Source organism: Pseudochaenichthys georgianus, chromosome 3 (genome assembly GCF_902827115.2).
Source record: "Pseudochaenichthys georgianus chromosome 3, fPseGeo1.2, whole genome shotgun sequence".
Classification (NCBI taxonomy): domain Eukaryota; kingdom Metazoa; phylum Chordata; class Actinopteri; order Perciformes; family Channichthyidae; genus Pseudochaenichthys; species Pseudochaenichthys georgianus.
In genome coordinates, this window is record NC_047505.1 from 52685386 (window position 1) to 52708695 (window position 23310).

The 23310-nt window shown below is 45.1% G+C and overlaps 1 protein-coding gene across 1 annotated transcript; it reads right to left on the reverse strand.

Moving 5' to 3' along the window:
• Positions 1-3616: 3616 nt before the first annotated feature.
• Positions 3617-5962, reverse strand: LOC139433654 (adhesive plaque matrix protein-like). The gene has a single exon (XM_071202753.1). The coding sequence runs from the start codon at positions 5960-5962 to the stop codon at positions 3617-3619; it is 2346 nt and encodes a 781-aa protein (XP_071058854.1).
• Positions 5963-23310: the final 17348 nt, after the last annotated feature.

Genomic DNA, 23310 nt, shown 5'->3' on the forward strand with positions numbered 1-23310 from the left:
GAGACTTGCAATTATTTGCCCTGGACTTCTGCTTTCAAACGTAGTTAGTTATTACCCTATCTGATAATAATCCAATTCAGAGGCAATAATATAATATAATACATTATTGTATATATATATTTATATATATGTATATTTATATAGTAATAACCGGCCCTTTGAGTGCAACCATAATGCTAATGTGGCCCGTGATGAAATTGAGTTTGACACCCCTGCTTTAGAAATACAATTTGAGAACTACTCGTGAACCCAATAATGGAAATTGAATTGCGTCTCAAAATACTCACATCCCAAAGAGTGGGGGCGTCATGTTTAAGGTAGCAGTGAGATATGCTCAGTTTGAGTAACACATTAATAGTTAATGACATTTAAATGTTAATCACATGCCAACACAGTGAAACCACAGAAGGACGAGAGTTGGTGCGAGCTCCACGTCCTCTCCGCGGAGCGACTCTGATGTTATGCAGGCCCACAGTCAGAGCATGCATTATTCGAGGTGCAATCTAATTTCCATTAAGTCCTATGATTAAAAAGGAGTTGCTCATAAATACGTGTTATGTCTTCATGCAAAGTGGTATTTTATGAAGACACAAACAAAGCGGCGTCGAGAATCACATTAACCACTTTCATATACGAAATACCCCTTTGCTCTACTGGAAGCGCTTTGCTGGGTGCACTCGTTGGGCCACATTAAAAATGAATGGCGGACGCCCTGGATGTAATTTACTCAATGATGATTGTATTCTTCTTTCTGCCATAGTGTTATAATTCAACTCCCAGATATCCAAACAGAAAACATGGAGATTTCACGAGTTCTTCTTTTTAAGTGTAATCATAAATGTTGTATTTTAACTATTTTACGAGAACTATAATAACATTAGGAGCTCTTCCCTGGTGACCGCTTGATGTATGTAAACACAGAATTAGCACAAAGCAAGTCAAAACAGAACGCACCGAAACACAGAGGCAGCCATCTTGCGTTATGGTGTTATAATTAAACTCCTAGTAGATATCGAAACAAAAAGACATGGAGATTTCACGAGTTCATCTTTTAAATAGGATCATAAATAGTGTATTTTACAAGTATTTTGAGCCCAGTCTCACAAAAAAAACGTGAACTAGTGATTTTGGTCGACAGGGCAAGACGTAGTATTATTCACAAATAACCCTCTCGAGATGTGACATGGATACAACATTTGTTTCCTATTCATTTCTAATGACCAGTGTTCATAGGCACGTTCGCACCGCAGTACTTTTCCAACTTTAGTTCCGATATAGTTCCGAAATGTCGCGTTCACACCAACAAGAGCCGGAACTCAAATTAGTTCATGAGAACATTTTTACCCCCTTTTCCGTCCCTGCTAGAGAGCAGGACTTTCGTGGGAGAAGGTTCCTATGTCTGATTGGCTGGGCGGATTGCAAACCACACCCCGTAAAACTCCAAAAAAGTTTTGTGAAGCCGCCATTTTATTATCCTCACATTAGCATTATTAGCATTAGCATTATTAGCATTAGCCCAGCGCAGAAACGCAGAGAGGCTAACTTATGGCAACACAAAAGAAAACATGGGAGCGGTGGAGATGAGGAGGTGTCGGCGTTCTGGCGATTTACTCGGAAGTCCCCAACTCCGGGGACTTCGGGTGGCAGTATACGCCGTGAAGTGGTTTGCGGCCTGCGAGAAAACCCAAAGCACTTTAGTTCGGAAATGTCGCATTCACACCAAAAAGAGCCGGAACAAAAATTAGTTAATGAGAAACTTTTTACCCCCCCTGCTAGAGAGCAGGGACTTTCGAGGGAGAAGGTTCCTATGTCTGATTGGCTGGGCGGAATGCAAACCACGTTTTGTGAAGCCGCCATTTTATTATCTTCGCATTAGCATTATTAGCATTAGCATTAGCCCAGCGCACAAACGGAGAGAGACTAACTTATGGCAACACAAACGAAAACATGGGAGCGGTGGAGATGAGGAGGTGTCGGCGTTCTGGCGATTTACTCGGAAGTCCCCAACTCCGGGGACTTCGGGCCGGGACTTCGGGTGGCAGTATACGCCGTGAAGTGGTTTGCGTCCTGCCAGTAAACCCAAAGCAGAAGAAGAAGAAGTGACGTCAGCGGCTTCATTTGCGTAATCTTCCCTCGGACTCATTCCGGTGTGAACGCGATCTGTTCAAGTTCATGTAGACACAAATACACAAGTTCTGATGAACCTTTGTGGGAAAAGTACTGCGGTGTGAAAGCGCCTCGTGTCACGTGATCACAAACTTTCCCAGTGAGAAAAAAAACATGGCGGACACCCGATTTATTTTTAGTGGAAAATCCTAAATTGGAGGATAGTTTGGGCGTTAAAACGCTTTTTGATTACATTTCTAGTGAGAAGTTTATATTGTACTTTTAAAATCTACGTCCAGTGGGATCTATAGTTTGATAGATATTACGAAGATTATTTGAGCTCCATGTTTGTTTTTTAAAAAACATTGTATCCATGTCACGTCTTGAGAGGGTTATTTGTGAATATACTACGTTCTGCCCTGTCGACCAACGTAGCTATTAGCTACCGGTATAGCTGTTGGTATTTTCATCAAATGTTCACTGACTGTTGTATTAGAACAGTTGGAGAAGCTGCATCAGTATACATTAGATCAATTTAATATATACTAGGCAAGAATACACTTTTATTGTCCCTTTCTTCGTCTGGATAATGAACATCAAAACTGTTTTGCTTACAATGGACTCATATTCCTTAAGTTCTCTGCTGGCAAAAGAGACCATTATACATACACATTTATGTAGGGTCTGAGGACAGAGGGTGTAAGGACAGAGGGTCTGAGGACAGAGGGTCTGAGCACAGAGGGTCTGAGGACAGAGGGTCTGAGGACAGAGGGTGTAAGGACAGAGGGTCTGAGGACAGAGGGTCTGAGGACAGAGGGTCTAAGGACAGAGGGTCTGAGGACAGAGGGTCTGAGGACAGAGGGTGTAAGGACAGAGGGTCTGAGGACAGAGGGTCTGAGGACAGAGGGTCTGAGGACAGAGGGTCTGAGGACAGAGGGTCTGAGGACAGAGGGTGTAAGGACAGAGGGTCTGAGGACAGAGGGTCTAAGGACAGAGGGTCTGAGGACAGAGGGTCTGAGGACAGAGGGTCTGAGGACAGAGGGTGTAAGGACAGAGGGTCTGAGGACAGAGGGTCTGAGGACAGAGGGTCTAAGGACAGAGGGTCTAAAGACAGAGGGTCTGAGGACAGAGGGTCATAGGAGGTCATCAGATAAGTGCACAGCTTCTGTAGCTTATGTTCACATAGTTTACAGCTTTCACATGTGACGTTGTTAGAGTGAATAGTCCGGGCCGCAGAAGGCTTCCTGCGATCTCCGCCCGTCCTCTGGTCCGTCTCCGCCTGACACTCTTTAATACAGAATGGTTCCCCGAGGAGTCTCCGCCTATCTCTGCCGTTTACATTGCTTTGAAGAGCCCTCAGCTTCGTGCTGTAATGTTATGATACGGCTTCTTGGCACTGTGTGTATTTGTGTCTGCGCTTCATGGCAGCTAACTGGCAGGGAGATACACTCCATGTGGCCCAGGGGAGCGTGGTGATGATGAGCTAAACAAACAGGCTAAGGGGCTAGCGCTAACGCAGCATGTTCTGTATGTATGGGGAGGAGAGAGAGGAGGTGGGGAAGGATGGAGGGAATAAGGGATGCATGGAGGTAGCATAGGAGGAGGTGGGGAAGGATGGAGGGAATAAGGGATGCATGGAGGTAGCAGGAGGAGGTGGGGAAGGATGGAGGGAATAAGGGATGCATGGAGGTAGCAGGAGGAGGAGGTAGGGAAGGATGGAGGGAATACGGGATGCATGGAGGTAGCATAGGAGGAGGGTGGGGAAGGATGGAGGGAATAAGGGATGCATGGAGGTAGCATAGGAGGAGGTGGGGAAGATGGAGGGAATAAGGGATGCATGGAGTAGCAGGAGGAGGTGGGGAAGGATGGAGGGAATAAGGGATGCATGGAGGTAGCAGGAGGAGGAGGAGGTAGGGAAGGATGGAGGGAATAAGGGATGCATGGAGGTAGCATAGGAGGAGGTGGGGAAGGATGGAGGGAATAAGGGATGCATGGAGGTAGCAGGAGGAGGTGGGGAAGGATGGAGGGAATAAGGGATGCATGGAGGTAGCAGGAGGAGGAGGTAGGGAAGGATGGAGGGAATACGGGATGCATGGAGGTAGCAGGAGGAGGAGGTAGGGAAGGGATGGAGGGAATAAGGGATGCATGGAGGTAGCAGGAGGAGGAGGTAGGGAAGGATGGAGGGAATACGGGATGCATGGAGGTAGCAGGAGGAGGAGGTAGGGAAGGATGGAGGGAATAAGGGATGCATGGAGGTAGCAGGAGGAGGAGGTAGGGAAGGATGGAGGGAATAAGGGAGGAATGGAGGTAGCAGGAGTAGGAGGTAGGGAAGGATGGAGGGAATAAGGGATGCATGGAGGTAGCAGGAGGAGGAGGTAGGGAAGGATGGAGGGAATAAGGGATGCATGGAGGTAGCAGGAGGAGGAGGTAGGGAAGGATGGAGGGAATAAGGGATGCATGGAGGTAGCAGGAGGAGGAGGTAGGGGAAGGATTGAGGGAAATAGTGATACATGGGAGGTAGCAGGAGGAGGAGGAGGTAGGGAACGATGGAGGGAATATGGGATGAATGGAGGTAGGGAACGATGGAGGGAATACGGGTTGAATGGAGGTAGGGAAGGATGGAGGGAATAAGGGATGCATGGAGGTAGGGATGGATGGAGGGAATAAGGGATGCATGGATGTAGCAGGAGGAGGAGGTAGGGAACGATGGAGGGAATATGGGATGAATGGAGGTAGGGAACGATGGAGGGAATACGGGTTGAATGGAGGTAGGGAAGGATGGAGGGAATAAGGGATACATGGAGGTAGGGAAGGATGGAGGGAATAAGGGTTGAATGGAGGTAGGGAAGGATGGAGGGAATAAGGGATACATGGAGGTAGCATAGGAGGAGGAGGTAGGGAAGGATGGAGGGAATAAGGGATGAATGGAGGTAGGGAAGGATGGAGGGAATAAGGGATAAATGGAGATAGCATAGGAGGAGGAGGTAAGGAAGGATGGAGGGAATAAGGGATGCATGGAGGTAGGGAAGAATGGAGGGAATAACGGATACATGGAGGTAGCATAAGAGGAGGAGGTAGGGAAGGGTGGAGGGAATAAGGGATACGTGGAGGTAGCAGAGGAGGAGGAAGGGAAGGATGGAGGGAACAAGGGATGCATGGAGGTAGGGAAGGATAGAGGGAATAAGGGATACATGGAGATAGCATAGGAAGAGGAGGAGGTAAGGAAGGATGGAGGGAATAAGGGATGCATGGAGGTAGCATAGTAGGAGGAGGAGGTAAGGAAGGATGGAGGGAATAAGGGATGCATGGAGGTAGCATAGGAGGAGGTAGGGAAGGATGGAGGGAATAAGGGATGCATGGAGGTAGCATAGGAGGAGGTAGGGAAGGATGGAGGGAATAAGGGATGCATGGAGGTAGCAGGGGGAGGTAGGGAAGGATGGAGGGAATAAGGGATGCGTGGAGGTAGGGAAGGATGGAGGGAATAAGGGATACGTGGAGGTAGTAGGAGGAGGAGGTAGGGAAGGATGGAGGGAATAAGGGATGCATGGAGGTAGGGAAGGATGGAGGGAATAAGGGATACGTGGAGGTAGTAGGAGGAGGAGGTAGGGAAGGATGGAGGGAATAAGGGATGCATGGAGGTAGGGAAGGATGGAGGGAATAAGGGATTCATGGAGGTAGGGAAGGATGGAGGGAATAAGGGATGCATGGAGGTAGCATAGGAGGAGGAGGAGGAAGGGAAGGATGGAGGGAATAAGGGATTCATGGAGGTAGGGAAGGATGGAGGGAATAAGGGATGCATGGAGGTAGCATAGGAGGAGGAGGAGGAAGGGAAGGATGGAGGGAATAAGGGATTCATGGAGGTAGGGAAGGATGGAGGGAATAAGGGAGGAATGGAGGTAGGGAAGGATGGAGGGAATATGGGATACATGGAGGCAGCAGGAGTAGGAGGTAGGGAAGGATGGAGGGAATAAGGGATGCATGGAGGTAGGGAAGGATGGAGGGAACAAGGGATGCATGGAGGTGGGGAAGGATGGAGGGAATAAGGGATTCATGGAGGTAGGGAAAGATGGAGGGAATAAGGAAGGATGGAGGTAGCAGGAGGAGGAGGTAAGGAAGGATGGAGGTAGCAGGAGGAGGAGGTAAGGAAGGATGGAGGTAGCAGGAGGAGGAGGTAAGGAAGGATGGAGGTAGCAGGGGGAGGTGTTCTGGCTCAGCTGTGTTGTAGCTGCTGTGGTTCAGCCAATGGGTGACCTGGATACTGCTCCTGCTGGGATCGACTGTTCGCTGTGTCGTCGCCTCGATCGCTCTCACCCCGCTGAGGGTCTCTAGAACAAACCCCCCGTCCTGAGAGAAGGACTGCTGGACATGGATTCAAGACCGTTGTGATGGAGACAGTAAAGACATGTGGATGCGAATGAGCTCGTTCGGGTTGCCGATCAGATACGATGAGATAATAAGATTTCACTCATCCCCATGTGGGAATGTATTCGTGTTGCCGCGGAAAACAAAACAAGACATTGCACGAAAAACTAATTAAAAGAGGAACACATATCTATCAGAATATCTAAATATGGGCAAGTGCAGTATAGCAAGTTCTCAACACACAGCGCATCGGCACTATAATAAACAACTACTTTACGGGAAGTAGGAAAGCACAGAAGAAGACAAGTGGTTGTGGTATGATAAATGGATGTCTGCAGCTCTGCTTTGGCTCGAGACACACGGACACGACAGGTCGCCTTACGAGACCCTCCGGATGATACACCACCACAGCGTCAGCCTTCAGAGCAAGCATGCTTGGAGATGGAATCATTCCCATTTCAAAGCAGTTACTCATGCTATCCGTATCTTTACTTGTGTTGCTCGTTGTTAGTTGTTTGTAGTATTCGCGTGTCTCGAGAAAAATAAAATGTCCGAGGCAGAGGGACGGAGAAAACAGAACAGCACGACGTGGATTACGCACGAGATAATCACAGCATATGCATGATGTGCAACACTGCCCTTTCATTCACATCACGTCTGCACATCGCTACATGTGTGTGTGTGTGTGTGTGTGTGTGTGTGTGTGTGTGTGTGTGTGTGTGTGTGTGTGTGTGTGTGTGTGTGTGTGTGTGTGTGTGTGAGCACTTGATTTAATACCACCTCCAGGGACTGAGCTCTGATTTAAGAGCGTCTTCATGGTGACCACGGCAATCGGCACTTTCTGGGTCATGTGAGAGCTGGCACCACTTACATTAATGCACCAACCCCTCCCACACACACACACACACACACACACACACACACACACACACACACACACACACACACACACACAGTGTAAGTGAGACCGTGTGTGTGTGTGTGTCCAGTCTCTTTGCTCTGTCAACAGTGGAGGCGTATTTCCACAGAGAGCAATATGTTTGGGAGCAGAGCTGCATCCCAGATAAGATCCGCAATCTGATGCTGCCGCTGTGCCACGGGGCAGAATCCAATTTCCTCCACACTGCGAAAAGGAGAGAGCCAAACAAGAACAGCAAAAACATTTATTTTTCTTAATCAATGATTAATGCTTCTGCAGGAGATGACTATTTAACTCCTGCATATTCTAGCACGGGCAGAGCGTTGCAGCTAATGCACGATGTGTATGTGTTGGCAGAGTAATTGTACGATAAGCTTTGGCACGTCGTTAACGCGGCTTTTGTCTCCATCTGGCCTTCTTCCGCCTGGCCGTGTTTGCCTTCTCGCAACATGACATTTGGAGCGCACATTGTCTGGCCTTTCAGGAGGCCGGACTGTCTCGCTCCCGCTGACAAGACGGACAAAACAGTCTCTCAGATAACTGCTCCATCCTCAATTATTAGCCTCCTCTGAACTGAATGTTTCTGTGCGTGCTGTCATCGGCTGGAGATAAGCTGAGGCCCCAGGCTGCGGATGGTCTGCTGCTGACTGTGCGCACACACTCGTAGGTCAGCAAGAGACCATCAAACCCAATTAGTTGGACAAACTGACCATTTTGTATTACAACACATCCAAACCTAGACCCCCCGGGAACACGTACGTTCCAGTCCGTGAGGTCTTTGGGCCCACAAGTACTTGTTCCCATTGACTTACATTAAAATCATTATCTTTTGTAGCTGAATCAGCTGTACAGACAAACTGACCATTTTCCTCACAGCACATCCAAACGTAGACCCCAGGACGTGTGCAGGATGTGTATGTAAATGTGTGTAGTGGCCAAACAGTGGTACTACACTTACGTTCTAGTCCGTGAGGTCTTTGGGCCCAAAAGTACTTGTTCCCATTGACTTACATTTGGAAAGAGACTTCTCTAAATCATTATCTTTTGTAGCTGAGTCAGCAGTACAGACACACGTAGACCCCAGGACGTGTGCAGGATGTGTATGCAAATGTTTGTAGTGGCCAAACAGTGGTACTACACTTACGTTCTAGTCCGTGAGGTCTTTGGGCCCAAAAGTACTTGTTCCCATTGACTTACATTTGGAAAGAGACTTCTCTAAATCATTATCTTTTGTAGCTGAATCAGCTGTCCAGTACAGACACACGTAGACCCCAGGACGTGTGCAGGATGTGTATGTAAATGTGTGTAGTGGCCAAACAGTGGTACTACACTTACATTCTAGTCCGTGAGGTATTTGGGCCCAAAAGTACTTGTTCCCATTGACTTACATTTGGAAAGAGACTTCTCTAAATCATTATCTTTTGTAGCTGAGTCAGCAGTACAGACACACATAGATCCCAGGAAGTGTGCAGGGTGTGTATGCAAATGTTTGTAGTGGCCAAACAGTGGTACTCCACTTACGTTCTAGTCCGTGAGGTCTTTGGGCCCAAAAGTACTTGTTCCCATTGACTTACATTTGGAAAGAGACTTCTCTAAATCATTATCTTTTGTAGCTGAATCAGCTGTCCAGTACAGACACACGTAGACCCCAGGACGTGTGCAGGATGTGTATGTAAATGTGTGTAGTGGCCAAACAGTGGTACTACACTTACATTCTAGTCCGTGAGGTATTTGGGCCCAAAAGTACTTGTTCCCATTGACTTACATTTGGAAAGAGACTTCTCTAAATCATTATCTTTTGTAGCTGAGTCAGCAGTACAGACACACATAGATCCCAGGAAGTGTGCAGGGTGTGTATGCAAATGTTTGTAGTGGCCAAACAGTGGTACTCCACTTACGTTCTAGTCCGTGAGGTCTTTGGGCCCAAAAGTACTTGTTCCCATTGACTTACATTTGGAAAGAGACTTCTCTAAATCATTATCTTTTGTAGCTGAATCAGCTGCCCAGTACAGACACACGTAGACCCCAGGACGTGTGCAGGGTGTGTATGCAAATGTTTGTAGTGGCCAAACAGTGGTACTACACTTACATTCTAGTCCGTGAGGTCTTTGGGCCCAAAAGTACTTGTTCCCATTGACTTACATTTGGAAAGAGACTTCTCTAAATCATTATCTTTTGTAGCTGAATCAGCTGCCCAGTACAGACACACGTAGACCCCAGGACGTGTGCAGGATGTGTATGCAAATGTTTGTAGTGGCCAAACAGTGGTACTACACTTACGTTCTAGTCCGTGAGGTCTTTGGGCCCAAAAGTACTTGTTCCCATTGACTTACATTTGGAAAGAGACTTCTCTAAATCATTATCTGTTGTAGCTGAATCAGCTGCCCAGTACAGACACACGTAGACTCCAGGAAGTGTGCAGGATGTGTATGCAAATGTTTGTAGTGGCCAAACAGTGGTACTACACTTACATTCTAGTCTGTGAGGTCTTTGGGCCCAAAAGTACTTGTTCCCATTGACTTACATTTGGAAAGAGACTTCTCTAAATCATTATCTTTTGTAGCTGAGTCAGCAGTACAGACACACGTAGGCCCCAGGACGTGTGCAGGATGTGTATGCAAATGTTTGTAGTGGCCAAACAGTGGTACTACACTTACGTTCTATTCTGTGAGGTCTTTGGGTCCAGAAATACTTTGTTCCGTGTACAAAAGAGACGCCTGGAAATCAGAGGATAACTGTAAATGGAGGGTCTGCATGCTGTAAATCCCCCTGAGATGAATGTATAATGTGTGCTATCGGGGTGTATAAATGATATGTGATTGGTCTATTTAAATCATTGGGTCCTAAAAGTTGCACTTATCATTAAAACCAGAATTGTTTCATGTTTCTCTTTGAGATACAGCGGCTGGTAGACGGCATCAAAGAGAAACCTTTTTATTGGTCATTTTATGCTCGGTTGGCAAATCATTTTGGCTTTATGCTTCACTGGGCAACTTTTTAGGAATTAACCGGGCCCTGCATGCCTAAAACTTTCTTTCTTTATATTCATGCAGCCGGCCTGTCCAGCTTTGACTTCTCTAAATGTTAAAAGGTGATGCTTGAGTGGATACTTTCCAGTTGTAATGTCCCTGTATGGGTGCAACGCAAGGACAGAAAGCTTGACAAGCGTAACATCTCTAACTAAAGGGGGGGAGGGGGCTCTGCAAAACTGTTCTGTTTATGTGTGATAAAGACAGTTGAGGGGGATTAGCATGCTGTGGGTAGAGAGGTTTCAGATAAACTCCCTCAGCTATTCAGGCTTTCTCTTGTGGGCATAAGTTGCTGCAGATGTGTTTCATACCAACTCCCCCCAACCAGCTTCTAAGCAAACAATTCCCTTCAACGCACGTGATGCACAACAAGCGGGGATCCACAACAAACCGGGACCCCTCTCTTGAGGACGCAGCCAAAGTGCACGAGTAGTTCATGCATACATGCAGCATGGAGAGGCGGCGCTTCAGAACAACCGTCTGTATGCAATCCTGGGGTTTATTAGCATGTCGCGCTACTGTATTCCTCAGCTACAGCCGGCTCCTCGGAGTCTTAATCCCCCTCCGCCTGTTGTGTTTCTGCTCCACTGGGGACCAGCCGGGCCAATTCCACTCATCCAGCTTGATAATTAGTGGCAATTGTAAAAAGTAATTTACAAACTCAAGCGATGCCATTGAGCCAATGGTTGCCAATTAACTATAGATGCTAATGTGGGCAGAAACGCGGAAAAGCAGCATCCGACCTCCATCACAGTGTGGAGGGGAGGAGAGGGGGGGGGCACTGTGTCACCATGATTATTCCCACGATGCAAGTGCAAGCATCGTTACCAGGGCAGCAACATTTTAATTTACATCTCCGACTATTAGCTGATGCTCTCATTTACAGCACTGCTAACAACTCCACTAACGCTCTCTGGGAGAAATACAGAGATACTTTCCAGCTGAAATTAAAAAGGCTGTGCACAGCTGACCGTCGTGATGTTCCTCACCATACACTGTGTTTGGAGTCAGATGAGGTTACAGGAGCGTTGGTGGGGAAACGTTACATATAAAACCACAGCAGACAATAGCCGCTTTCACACCAAGTACTTTGCCGTACTTAGTTCCCAGCACTTAGTTCCCCCATGGAACTAAGAGCCGATCACGTTCACACCGGAATAAAGTCCCTGAGGGAAGATTACGCAAATGAGACGTCACTTCGTCTGCTTTGGGTTTACTGGCAGGCCGCAAACAACTTCACGACGTATACTGCCACCCGAAGGCCCCGGAGTTGAGGACTCGAGTAAATCGCCAGAACGCCGACACCTCCTCATCTCCATCGCTCCCATGTTTTCTTTTGTGTTGCCCTAGGTTAGTCTCTCTGCGTTGGCGCGCGGGGCTAATGCTAATAATGCTAATAATGCTAATAATGCTAATGCCAGCAAATACAATGGCGCCTTAAAAAAACGTTTCCAAGTTTTACGGGACGTGGTTTGCAATCCGCCCAGCCAATCAGAAATTGTAAATGTTTTCTCCCCAGGAAAGTACCACCTCTGGAGCAGGCACCAAACAGGGGGTACAAGTTCTCTTTTTGGTGTGAACGCAAAATCCCAGGAACTATCGGAGCTAAACGGGAAACGTACGGGGAAAAGTACTCCGGTGTGAAAGCGCCTCTTGACAGATGGTTCTTCTCCCAGTGAGATAAGTAGCCGTGGAAAACGTATTCATATTTGAAGCCTGATAGTCAGTTTATGTTATTGTTCACGTAACATTGTGAAGAACAGGTTGCATGCACGGTTAGCGCAGGGCTTTAAAACAAATGTGTTGCGGATCGACCTAGACTCCGACCTTTTCCCATGTAGGACCTAATGACCATCAGAGGTGCTTTAAGTGTCCAGTGAGGTCATGAACCAAGCTAAAGCCATTAGTGTTCAATACTCATGTATATAAAGTGGACAGAGCACGGTTGCGTAGCATCATCATTAGTGCAGCATCGTTTTTGTCTCCATTGGTTCGTCCTCCATTTCAGTCCAGACTAACATATCTCATATAACATTTGGTCTTCTTCTTTCTCCTCGGTTGACTTGTAACAACTTTGATTACGATACAACTTTTCCATTGCCATCCTAAGGTCAATATTTGACTTTGTCCAATACTCTCGGTTTATGTCCACAACACTAATTAAGCTTCTTATCATTTTGACTTTGTGTTTCGTGCTTCAAAAGCTAATGTTGACTTAGTCCCATGCTGAACAAATATATGCATCATGGTACTGTAACACATGAACATGACGCAGAAAGCACAATGACATTTAGATAGCAGAACCGCTTTGCTTTTTAAATGTCAATGTAGCCAAAGCGACTTACCTTCAAAGTGTGGTTAGACATCTTGCACTCGGATTCTTCAACATTTTGACTGGGCCGCGGATCACATAGTTGACCCTCCGATTGATAAACACACATGTATCCCCTTAGCCACATATGTACAGTATGTTAGCAGCAGGTTACTGTAAATGCCTTTTTCCCACATCCAAGTATTCCCTTCCTCGGGCCCTGTGTGCTTCTGAGGGATCTGCCAACTTCTAATTACCACTGTGTGTAGTTTTGAGGATACCCCACTTTCCATTTCTCAAATCAAAACTCTACAAGCCTTCTGGCGTGTGGGAGCAGACGCTGCTGATAACGTGGACAGATTAAACGTTGTTCTATTTGTGTTTTAGCGGCGTCTCCGAGAGGCTGGTTATTTGAAGGCCCGGCTGTCTCACGAGTGCTGTTGCTCGCTTCAATGCGTCCAGCTTTCTAAAAGACGAATCAGTAGCTAATCCGGAGATAGCGGGAGGGAGCTGGTTAATGCTGCAGTTTGCCCTTTTGGAGAAACCCACACCCTCCCGTTTGGGATTAAAAAGCGGCAGGAGGTGTATTCCCATTCTGTCAGTCATAGCCTCGATCAGTGTAAACAGAAGAGAGGAAGCAGTGTGTGGTGTTGCCTCCTCCTGTTGGTGTCTCTTTGATCGCAGGCGCTGGAATAGTAATTGCTATCACTTTACGGAACAACATGACAACGCTGCGAACGGCTTAGCAATGCAAACACAGAAGAAGAAGAAGACGAGCAGGACGCACTTCTCTTAAAGTGCGGAGGTCCTGATGGTGGATCCTGATTGGTGTTTGGAGAGCCATGAAAGTGTTTACGTGAAAGAGAGGGTTTCATTTACATATATATATTCTTTTAGAGTGGCAATCCACAGACACTTGTTGTCTCTTTTTGTGGCGTTCAGGAGTCATTTCTGGGTTTTTGTTCTGCACCATTTTTAAAGTGGAGCCAGCGGCGACTTACAAAAGAAGCTCCCTCTTGAAGAAACATGCAGCAGTCATGATTCAAATCCCTAATATCAGACTGTAGTGTCCTCAGAACCCTGCAGTTAGTCACGGCTCAGTCCTCCACTGGGTCCATGCTTTGCAGCTACAGCTAACTCGTCAGATGTAAGTGGAATTCAGTCGCACATGGACTAAAGCGCAATATCCAAATCGCAGTCCAGACAACATATGTTAAAATATCTGAATAAAGTATTGTGAAGCTGCAGATAAGCAAAAGCATTGATTTGGTACGGATCCATATCAGACAATAATTGTAATTAATTTTGCAGTGATACTAGGAATGATCTTTAAAAAAGGAGTATTCTCTCTAATTAAAAAAAAACAATTAAAGGTGGGGTAGGTAAGTTTGAGAAACCGGCTCGAGATCGCTAGAATTTGAAAATACACAACCGGAGAAAATCTGCCACTTCCTCACAGAGCCCCGCCTCCAACACACACGAACGCGCACATGACCAATGAGGGCACGAGAGAAGTTTGTGCCCCGATGGAAGGCTGACAGGCAGGTAGGCCATTGTACTTTTTACAGTATCACGGCTTCTACAGATGACATTTTTTTATGGATTCTTTGTCAAAGCACTTCAGATATTCATTGCTATCGGGATGTTAAGAGCATTCCATGGAATATAACAAAAAGTGTATCTCGAGCCGGTTTCTCAAACTTACCTACCCCACCTTTAAGAGCTAAATGTGTGTGTGTGTGTGTGTGGCATCTCCCACCCTCTGGAACTCTCTCCCCCCCCAAAATCCGCAGCGCCTCAACCCTGGACATTTTCAAAAAAGCCCTCAAAACGCACCTTGTTACCAAGGCTTTCCCCACTGTATAGTTAGTTTAATAGGTTTATTTTTCCGCTACTTCCCCCCCCCCCCCACGCCCTTAACCTGTCTGCCTTTTTTCCCCTACTCTCCCCCCCCCTACCCGACTTGTAAAGCGACCTTGGGTTTCCTGAAAGGCGCTATAAAAATATTATATCTTATTATTTATTATTATTAAAACTGATAAAATTCAAAAGTGAAATAACATGGAACAATGTTTGAGTCAAATAAATATAAATAATATGATGAGAATATATTAAATAATTTATATAATCAAAAACACACATATATGTATGTAAATGAAACGATATCAATTGGTTTTAAGAGAAGACCTGTGAAATAGACTTGCGAAAAATGAAATGTCAATGTTTGAAATGCAATGTGTAAATAAAGTTTTGAATATATGGTAATTCATCATTTCATTTCAAACCTTGCAATAATATAATAATAATTGCAATTAGTTATTTTTCCCACATGGTGCAGCCCCATTCATAGAGCAAGGCATGCTGGGAGTTGTAGTCTGACGTCCGCAGCCAAAGCAGCGATGGCAGGATGTTTGGTATTCAAACGTTCTTCAGAAAGGTTGGAATGGAGGCGAGTGGTCGCCCGTCTTCGCTCGGCTGGGGAAGTGGATAAGCCTCTGGTGTTATCCACAGCCTCCCTCCGACATCTCCTGTTGATGTTTATTTAAATGGAATTCAGAACGGCGTGGAAACCGTCCCGTTGTGAATCAGAACAGCTGGGCTCTGGAAGGCCGACAGAAAGGGGTAGACATGTTTCTGAAGAGGACGGAGAGGAGATAACAACGTGAGGGTTTTATGTAAAGGAAGGGATTTGTGCGAAATGTATTCTGTGTAATGAGACGCCCCAATTCTGCCCTTTGAGAAGCCGTCACCTGGAGCTGGAAAATAAAAATCTCTCCTCTCCTGTCCCCCGTGGATCCGTCTGTTCTTAAGCTTACACCAGTCCTCCATTCTCACAAAAACACTCTCCGACTTATCGTCAGGCTGGTCGGAGTCATTTCAGACCGCCTGCTGGGAAATTGCTCTTTTCTCTCTCATTGTCACACACACACACAGCCATCGTCCTGATTGGCTATCAACAGAAACGTCCGTCCACTGACTTTCTTCCCCTGCAGACGTAATGTGGTTTCTGTTGGACACGCATTTTGCTCATGCAACATGGCTTCCTCCGTTTGATGAGCATCGTTCTCATCACTTTATTGCTTTCCGCTGATGGCAGCACTTTGAAGTGTTTGCTAAGCGAGGGCAGGGGGTGTTGGGGGGGCAGGGGGAAGTTTAATTGGCTGCTTTAGTTGGTTTGCTTCTTTTTCCTTTGTACCCAGAATGGGAGAAACTGCCCAAAGAAGGCTTGAGGCTGTAATAGCTGCCAACGGAGCTTCAACAAAGCGTTGAGTAAGGGGTGTGAATACGTGTTATTTCAGTGCTTTAATACATTAGCGCTTTCCCTTTGCCATTTGGGTATGGTGTGCAGGAAAACATGACTTTAATCCATTTTGAATTTAGGCTGTAACAACATGTGAAAAAGTGAAGGGGTATGAATACGTTCCAGATGCACTGTATATACTGATAATATCCTCAAAATACTGCAGTTAGTTTCAGCTCAGTCATACGTTGCAACGACAGTTACTCTGCACATTTAATTGGAATTTAATCTCAACATGGACTAAAGTGCAATTCCCCAATCGCAGTGATATAGTAGTAGGTAGTAAAGTATAGTTGTATAAAGTATTGTGGGGCTGCAGATAAGTCCTACACACTTTACAAATCCTGCTTTGGTACAGATCCTAATAAGAACATCATTTACATTTATTTTTCTGTAATGATAGGAATCATTTTTTAAAGAGGGCATTCTGTCTAATAAAAAAAATGAAGAGTTGAGAGCTAAATGTTAATGAAAAAGATTGACAGTTATAGAACATGGAGTAATGGTCGAATACATATACATAATGTGGTTTCTGTTGGAAACGCATTTGGCTCAGACAGCATGGTTTCCTCAGTTTGATGAGCATCATCTGACGGCGCCATCCTTTCACTGATGGCAGCACTTTGAAGTGTTTGCTAAGCGAGGGCAGGGGGGGGGGGGGGGGGCAGGGGGAAGTTTAATTGGCTGCTTAAGTTGGTTTTGCTTCTTCTTTTCTTTGTACCCCCTAGTCACAATGAGCCGGATTAGTCGACCTACATTTTCGTTTTTTTAGTCCCCATGTTGATTCAGTGCCACCATTCTTCCTCAACTGGTTTCTTTGGAGAGTCCCCGTTCAGCTCCACGCCGGGGCTTTGGAAGGTTATGGTGCATTTCCACTACAGCGCAGTTTAAGCGTGCCATGCGGGGCCCGTATGTGGTTGCGTTTCCACTAGGCGTAGTTCCGGCTAGCGGGTACTATTTCACGTTTTTTCTGGCCCCATAAAATCGAGGTTCTCTCCGGGCCAACTACCAGGCTGAGTCGGGCTGAGCATGCTAAACTAGAGAGATTATCGCTGGCAAGGGGGCTACAACTACAACAAAATTAACATATTCAACCGTGATTTAATTGTAATACACGTTTCTAAATGATGAAGTAACAACATACTGATACCGGTTAGTAACAACCATGAATTAATGCTTTGACAAGTCTGCAGACAGACGGCAGAGAAACACCTTTTAGAATGCGTGTTTTCTGAATGGAGATTGGCTAAGCTAACGGTATATATGTTCCGACCGTCCACACTCACAACAACAGCCTACAGACATAAATGAACCAGCGACTGTATTCTCCATGACACAGGCAGTCTGTGGTTTGTACTTGTTTAACTGTTGTCTAGTTTCTGAACAGATATGAGGAGCTGTGAGCTCTGAGTGCTAAGAGCTAACGGCTGATGTTGTTTTTCTGTGGTTCGCATTGAAGATGACTACACTGCGTTACTATAGTTACTGCCCCAGCTACTAAACTGTATGGAAACGCAGCATAAGGTGAGCCTGGCCTCACAAGGCCTAACTATACCGTACTAAGCCGAGCGAGGCCCTGCAGTGGAGTAATGTATTCTGATAAAACGTTTAGCTACCTGTCAACATATGTAGTCAGTAATCTGAGTGTCAAAATATAAAAATAATGTAACCTGAAAACTTCCGGATACTTTTAGACGATAAAAGCTGATACACTCAGAATTGTTTCCAAAAAGTTAGAATTATGTAAAAAGTCAGGAATTAAAACAAGAGAAAAAAGTGAGATTTTTGAAAAAAAAACGATTCTTGGAAAAAATACAGAATTTAATAAAAAGTGAGAATTTTGAGAAAAAAAAGAGATTTTTGAAAAAAAGCCCGAATTTTATAAAGAAGTTAGAGATAATGTTAAAAGTCAGGAATTTGAAAAAAGTGAGATTTTGAAAAATAATCCAAACTTCTAAAAAAATCAATTCAGATTTTTGTAAAAAAGTTTTAATTATTAAAAAAGTCAGGAATTTGAAAATAATCTTGAGAAACATATCAAAAGAAAAAAAATCAGGATTCTGACAATATTTAAAAGAAGATTATTTGGGGCCATGTGTAATACAAAAGCAGATTGAGGCAGGAGGCGTATAGAGTCCCACTTAAAGCATTAGAGAACAGAACAGCTGACAGAGAAGAGATAACATCTGATCCACAACAAGCACTATGATATTTTTAGATTTGAACTAACGCTGTTATCCTGCTACCAATCCCCATTGTTACGAAAGGTAAATCTGATTAGGTCCTTTTTATGTAACTGTGAGGGAATCCAGTTTCCTGCTTTTGTCTCCTTTTGTACGTAATCCTGTTAAATTGAATCTGTTTCTCCCCAAGACTCCTCATCGCAGAACGAGTGTTAGATTTGTTTCAACACGGAATCAGACGTCTTTAAGTCCTCTGCGTTGGACCACAGGGAAAGTTAAATTTAGCATCTTCTTCCTATGCACACGGCACTGATTGACAGCCCGCTGTGGGTAACGATGTGTTCTGTTTCGCAACGTGTCGCCCACAGCAGTCGCCCTTTCAGAAGTTTTCATGTGTGTTAGTTTGAAATGCCTCCATGCTCTTGAACATCTCCTGCAGGACGCTCGGCTGCTGGAAGCCTCCGTGTGGAGAAAGACACATTGATCGTCTTAAGGGCTGGGTTTGGTTAGGGGAACAAACTGTTGATGGGGTTACAACTTTTAACTTTTTAACTTTTATTTGTTGTATCTTTGGACAGCGTGTTTGAGCACTTCATGAAAAGAAAAGTATTATTTTCGGGCTTATTTAGCCCGAGGCAATTATTCCCATTGTTGTTGTTATTCGAGATTGCACCCATTTGTTTTAATTACCACTTCCAGCGTTTGTCACATAATAATAATAATAATCATAATAATCTGTATTTGTATAACAGCTTTTATACAGTAAGTGCAGTTCAAGGTGCTCCGCATAGACATGTCACAGCAAATTGATAGAATACAGCCTGTGACCAATCAAACAACAACAACAACAAAAAGGGCCTAGATAACCGGGGTATACAATTTAAAATGTTAATAATATGTTAAAGTGTTCAGCGGAGATGGCAGAACAGTGACTGGTGCTGGATGAGGGAGGGTGTGTGTGTGTGTGTGTGTGTGTGTGTGTGTGTGTGTGTGTGTGTGTGTGTGTGTGTGTGTGTGTGTGTGTGTGTGTGTGTGTGTGGCCTAGCATTACTATACTTGTGGGGACCTAAATATGTTTATACAGTCACTTGTGGGGACTCACCTCCCTTATGGGGACAAAATGGAGGTCCCCATAATTTATTAATTGTAGGGTGAAGACGTGGTTAGGGTAAGGGTTCTCCAGGAAATGCATGTAAGTCAATGTAATGTACCCTGAAGTGATGTATACATGGTGTGTGTGTGTGTGTGTGTGCGTGCGTGCGTGCGTGCGTGCGTGTGTGTGTGTGTGTGTGTGTGTGTGTGTGTGTGTGTGTCCGGAGGCAGGGTGGAGAGTTCAGGGGAGAGATGTCAGAGGGGGGAGAGAGGGAGGTAGCACTGTAGCTAAATGTCCATATGACAAAATAAAGAACCTTGAAAAGACATAAAAACAAATTGTAGACTAGATTAAAGGGACAACGATGAACGTGTGCATTAAAAGGAGAATAGTGGACATTCAACACACTATCAGGTTAAAGTTAAAGTAAGCGATTTGTTTTGAAAGACTTTAAAGACATGGGTGTGATTTACTTGTATTAGTCCACCTGTTGGTGAGCTGGCTCCGACATGTTCTGTTGACCGTCCGTTCCTCTTTAAGTCATTGTTGTTTATGAGGGAGTTATAAAACATGGTAAAGATATAACTTCAGGACGGACTGTTTTCAGTGCAAAGTGTCAACGTGATGAACCTTCGCCTCTAAGCGACTTTTGTTGCTACTATTATTATTTTCAATGTAATCGTTTGTTCAGCTGAGATGCTAGTTGTCGTTGTCCAAAGCCAAGATGTGCTCTGTAAACATTGATTGGAAAATACACTGAGGTCCATAAAGAATATTACCGTACACCTTCTAACCCTGGCCTTCGGATACTAATGAAACAGCGGCGCCAAATATCCACACTGCATTTTAATGACTTTCCAGTTCAACCGTTTATTTTTAAACCAGTTCAGAAAAAAAAACAGTTTCATTAATACTTGATTTAATCTTCCTAATTGCCGTTTGTCACACATGTTATATAATAATACCACCGGGCTGAACTCTCCATGGGGCAGCTTGGAAACAGTAAAGAGGACATATTGGTTCCTATCAGTATGTAGCGTCTATATTTTAAAGAGTCCTCTCCTGCTGATGTTCAGGTGTGTATCAGTATGTAGTGTCTCTACTTTAAAGAGTCCTCTCCTGCTGATGTTCAGGTGTATATCAGTATGTAGTGTCTCTACTTTAAAGAGTCCTCTCCTGCTGATGTTCAGGTGTGTATCAGTATGTAGTGTCTCTACTTTAAAGAGTCCTCTCCTGCTGATGTTCAGGTGTATATCAGTATGTAGTGTCTCTACTTTAAAGAGTCCTCTCCTGCTGATGTTCAGGTGTATATCAGTATGTAGTGTCTCTACTTTAAAGAGTCCTCTCCTGCTGATGTTCAGGTGTATATCAGTATGTAGTGTCTCTACTTTAAAGAGTCCTCTCCTGCTGATGTTCAGGTGTATATCAGTATGTAGTGTCTCTACTTTAAAGAGTCCTCTCCTGCTGATGTGCAGGTGTATATCAGCATGTAGTGTCTGTACTTTAAAGAGTCCTCTCCTGCTGTTGTTCAGGTGTATATCAGTATGTAGTGTCTCTACTTTAAAGAGTCCTCTCCTGCTGATGTTCAGGTGTATATCAGTATGTAGTGTCTCTACTTTAAAGAGTCCTCTCCTGCTGATGTTCAGGTGTATATCAGTATGTAGCATCTCTACTTTAAAGAGTCCTCTCCTGCTGATGTTCAGGTGTATATCAGTATGTAGTGTCTCTACTTTAAAGAGTCCTCTCCTGCTGATGTTCAGGTGTATATCAGTATGTAGTGTCTCTACTTTAAAGAGTCCTCTCCTGCTGATGTTCAGGTGTGTATCAGTATGTAGTGTCTCTACTTTAAAGAGTCCTCTCCTGCTGATGTTCAGGTGTATATCAGTATGTAGCATCTCTACTTTAAAGAGTCCTCTCCTGCTGATGTTCAGGTGTATATCAGTATGTAGTGTCTCTACTTTAAAGAGTCCTCTCCAGCTGATGTTCAGGTGTATATCAGTATGTAGCATCTCTACTTTAAAGAGTCCTCTCCTGCTGATGTTCAGGTGTATATCAGTATGTAGTGTCTCTACTTTAAAGAGTCCTCTCCTGCTGATGTTCAGGTGTATATCAGTATGTAGTGTCTCTACTTTAAAGAGTCCTCTCCTGCTGATGTTCAGGTGTATATCAGTATGTAGTGTCTCTACTTTAAAGAGTCCTCTCCTGCTGATGTTCAGGTGTATATCAGTATGTAGTGTCTCTACTTTAAAGAGTCCTCTCCTGCTGATGTTCAGGTGTATATCAGTATGTAGTGTCTCTACTTTAAAGAGTCCTCTCCTGCTGATGTTCAGGTGTATATCAGTACGTAGTGTCTCTACTTTAAAGAGTCCTCTCCTGCTGATGTTCAGGTGTATATCAGTACGTAGTGTCTCTACTTTAAAGAGTCCTCTCCTGCTGATGTTCAGGTGTATATCAGTATGTAGTGTCTCTACTTTAAAGAGTCCTCTCCTGCTGATGTTCAGGTGTATATCAGTATGTAGTGTCTCTACTTTAAAGAGTCCTCTCCTGCTGATGTTCAGGTGTATATCAGTATGTAGTGTCTCTACTTTAAAGAGTCCTCTCCTGCTGATGTTCAGGTGTATATCAGTATGTTGTGTCTCTACTTTAAAGAGTCCTCTCCTGCTGATGTTCAGGTGTATATCAGTATGTAGTGTCTCTACTTTAAAGAGTCCTCTCCTGCTGATGTTCAGGTGTATATCAGTATGTTGTGTCTCTACTTTAAAGAGTCCTCTCCTGCTGATGTTCAGGTGTATATCAGTATGTAGCATCTCTACTTTAAAGAGTCCTCTCCTGCTGATGTTCAGGTGTATATCAGTATGTAGTGGAACAGGGATGGTAGCCTTTGCAGACCATTGATATGAACTGAAACCCATATAAGACACTACAGGAAAAGGGCCTCCTCGTTCCCTAAGAGCACTCGGTCCACGCTACATGCGATATTAAAAGCATCGCCTGATAGTGAACTCTTCCCCGAAGCAAAGCGCCCTATGCAGAGATGTCGTCCTTTCTCCGGGCGCAGCGGCGTACAGGCTACAGCCAACCTTGGCTCTGCGCCCTGCATGGCTGCGTCTGTAAGCCATCAGTCTGGAAGTCTGACTGAAATATTAAAGCGCCTGTCTGCTGCAGAACCCCAGAGTGCACGTGCTGCGTGTCATATACAGTATGGAGACGAGCGCGAAACACTATTCTCACTTTAATTGACACGCATATCACCATCGGTCCTTTGATATATGTTTCAATCCATCCGTACATCCACGGAGTGTGGCCAGTATATGATATGTGTTGCTGATAACAGACTGAGGGTATAAATACATCATAGTATTATGGGAGTGATGTCCTTGCAGAGTTAAAAAAGAAGATGGAAGTCACCTCGGCCCGCTGTAGATCACCGTACAGCACAGCAGACTCCATCAGTGCCAGACTTGATCTCCATCAGGCCGCTTTCATGCATGCAGGTCGACAGGCCAGCCGCGGAGCTCCAGGTTCAGCTCCGCGCTGAGGCCCAGCTGCACCGACAGGACACATCGCCATGTTGTCACGCGTGTTCAATCGGAGAACCGCTTGTGTCCGTCGCACTGAATAACTTTGACATGTATTGGTTTATAGCCAGGAGGGCACATACCTTGTTGCCCTGGTTCCCAAAGGAGCACCTGGAGATGTTGCTTGGTGCGCATCCTTCTGAGGGGTACTTGACATCGTGAGCACGCAGCAGGGTTACTGTGCGGAGCGCATACAGCAGACCCTTCACGCGATAGCGAGCGAGGGATCGCGGGTGCCGTCGTGCTGGCAGACGGGTTCAAAAAATGAAACCTAAATGGCTCGCGAATTATACTTTGGCGGCCGTTGATGTACCTGGGCGGCCCGCCCAAATAAAGTCTGTGTGGGAAACCCTGCTCTCTCACCAGCTCTTATGCAACTCGCAAATACATAAATAAATCTCTCTCTCTCTCTGTCTCTCTGTCTGTCT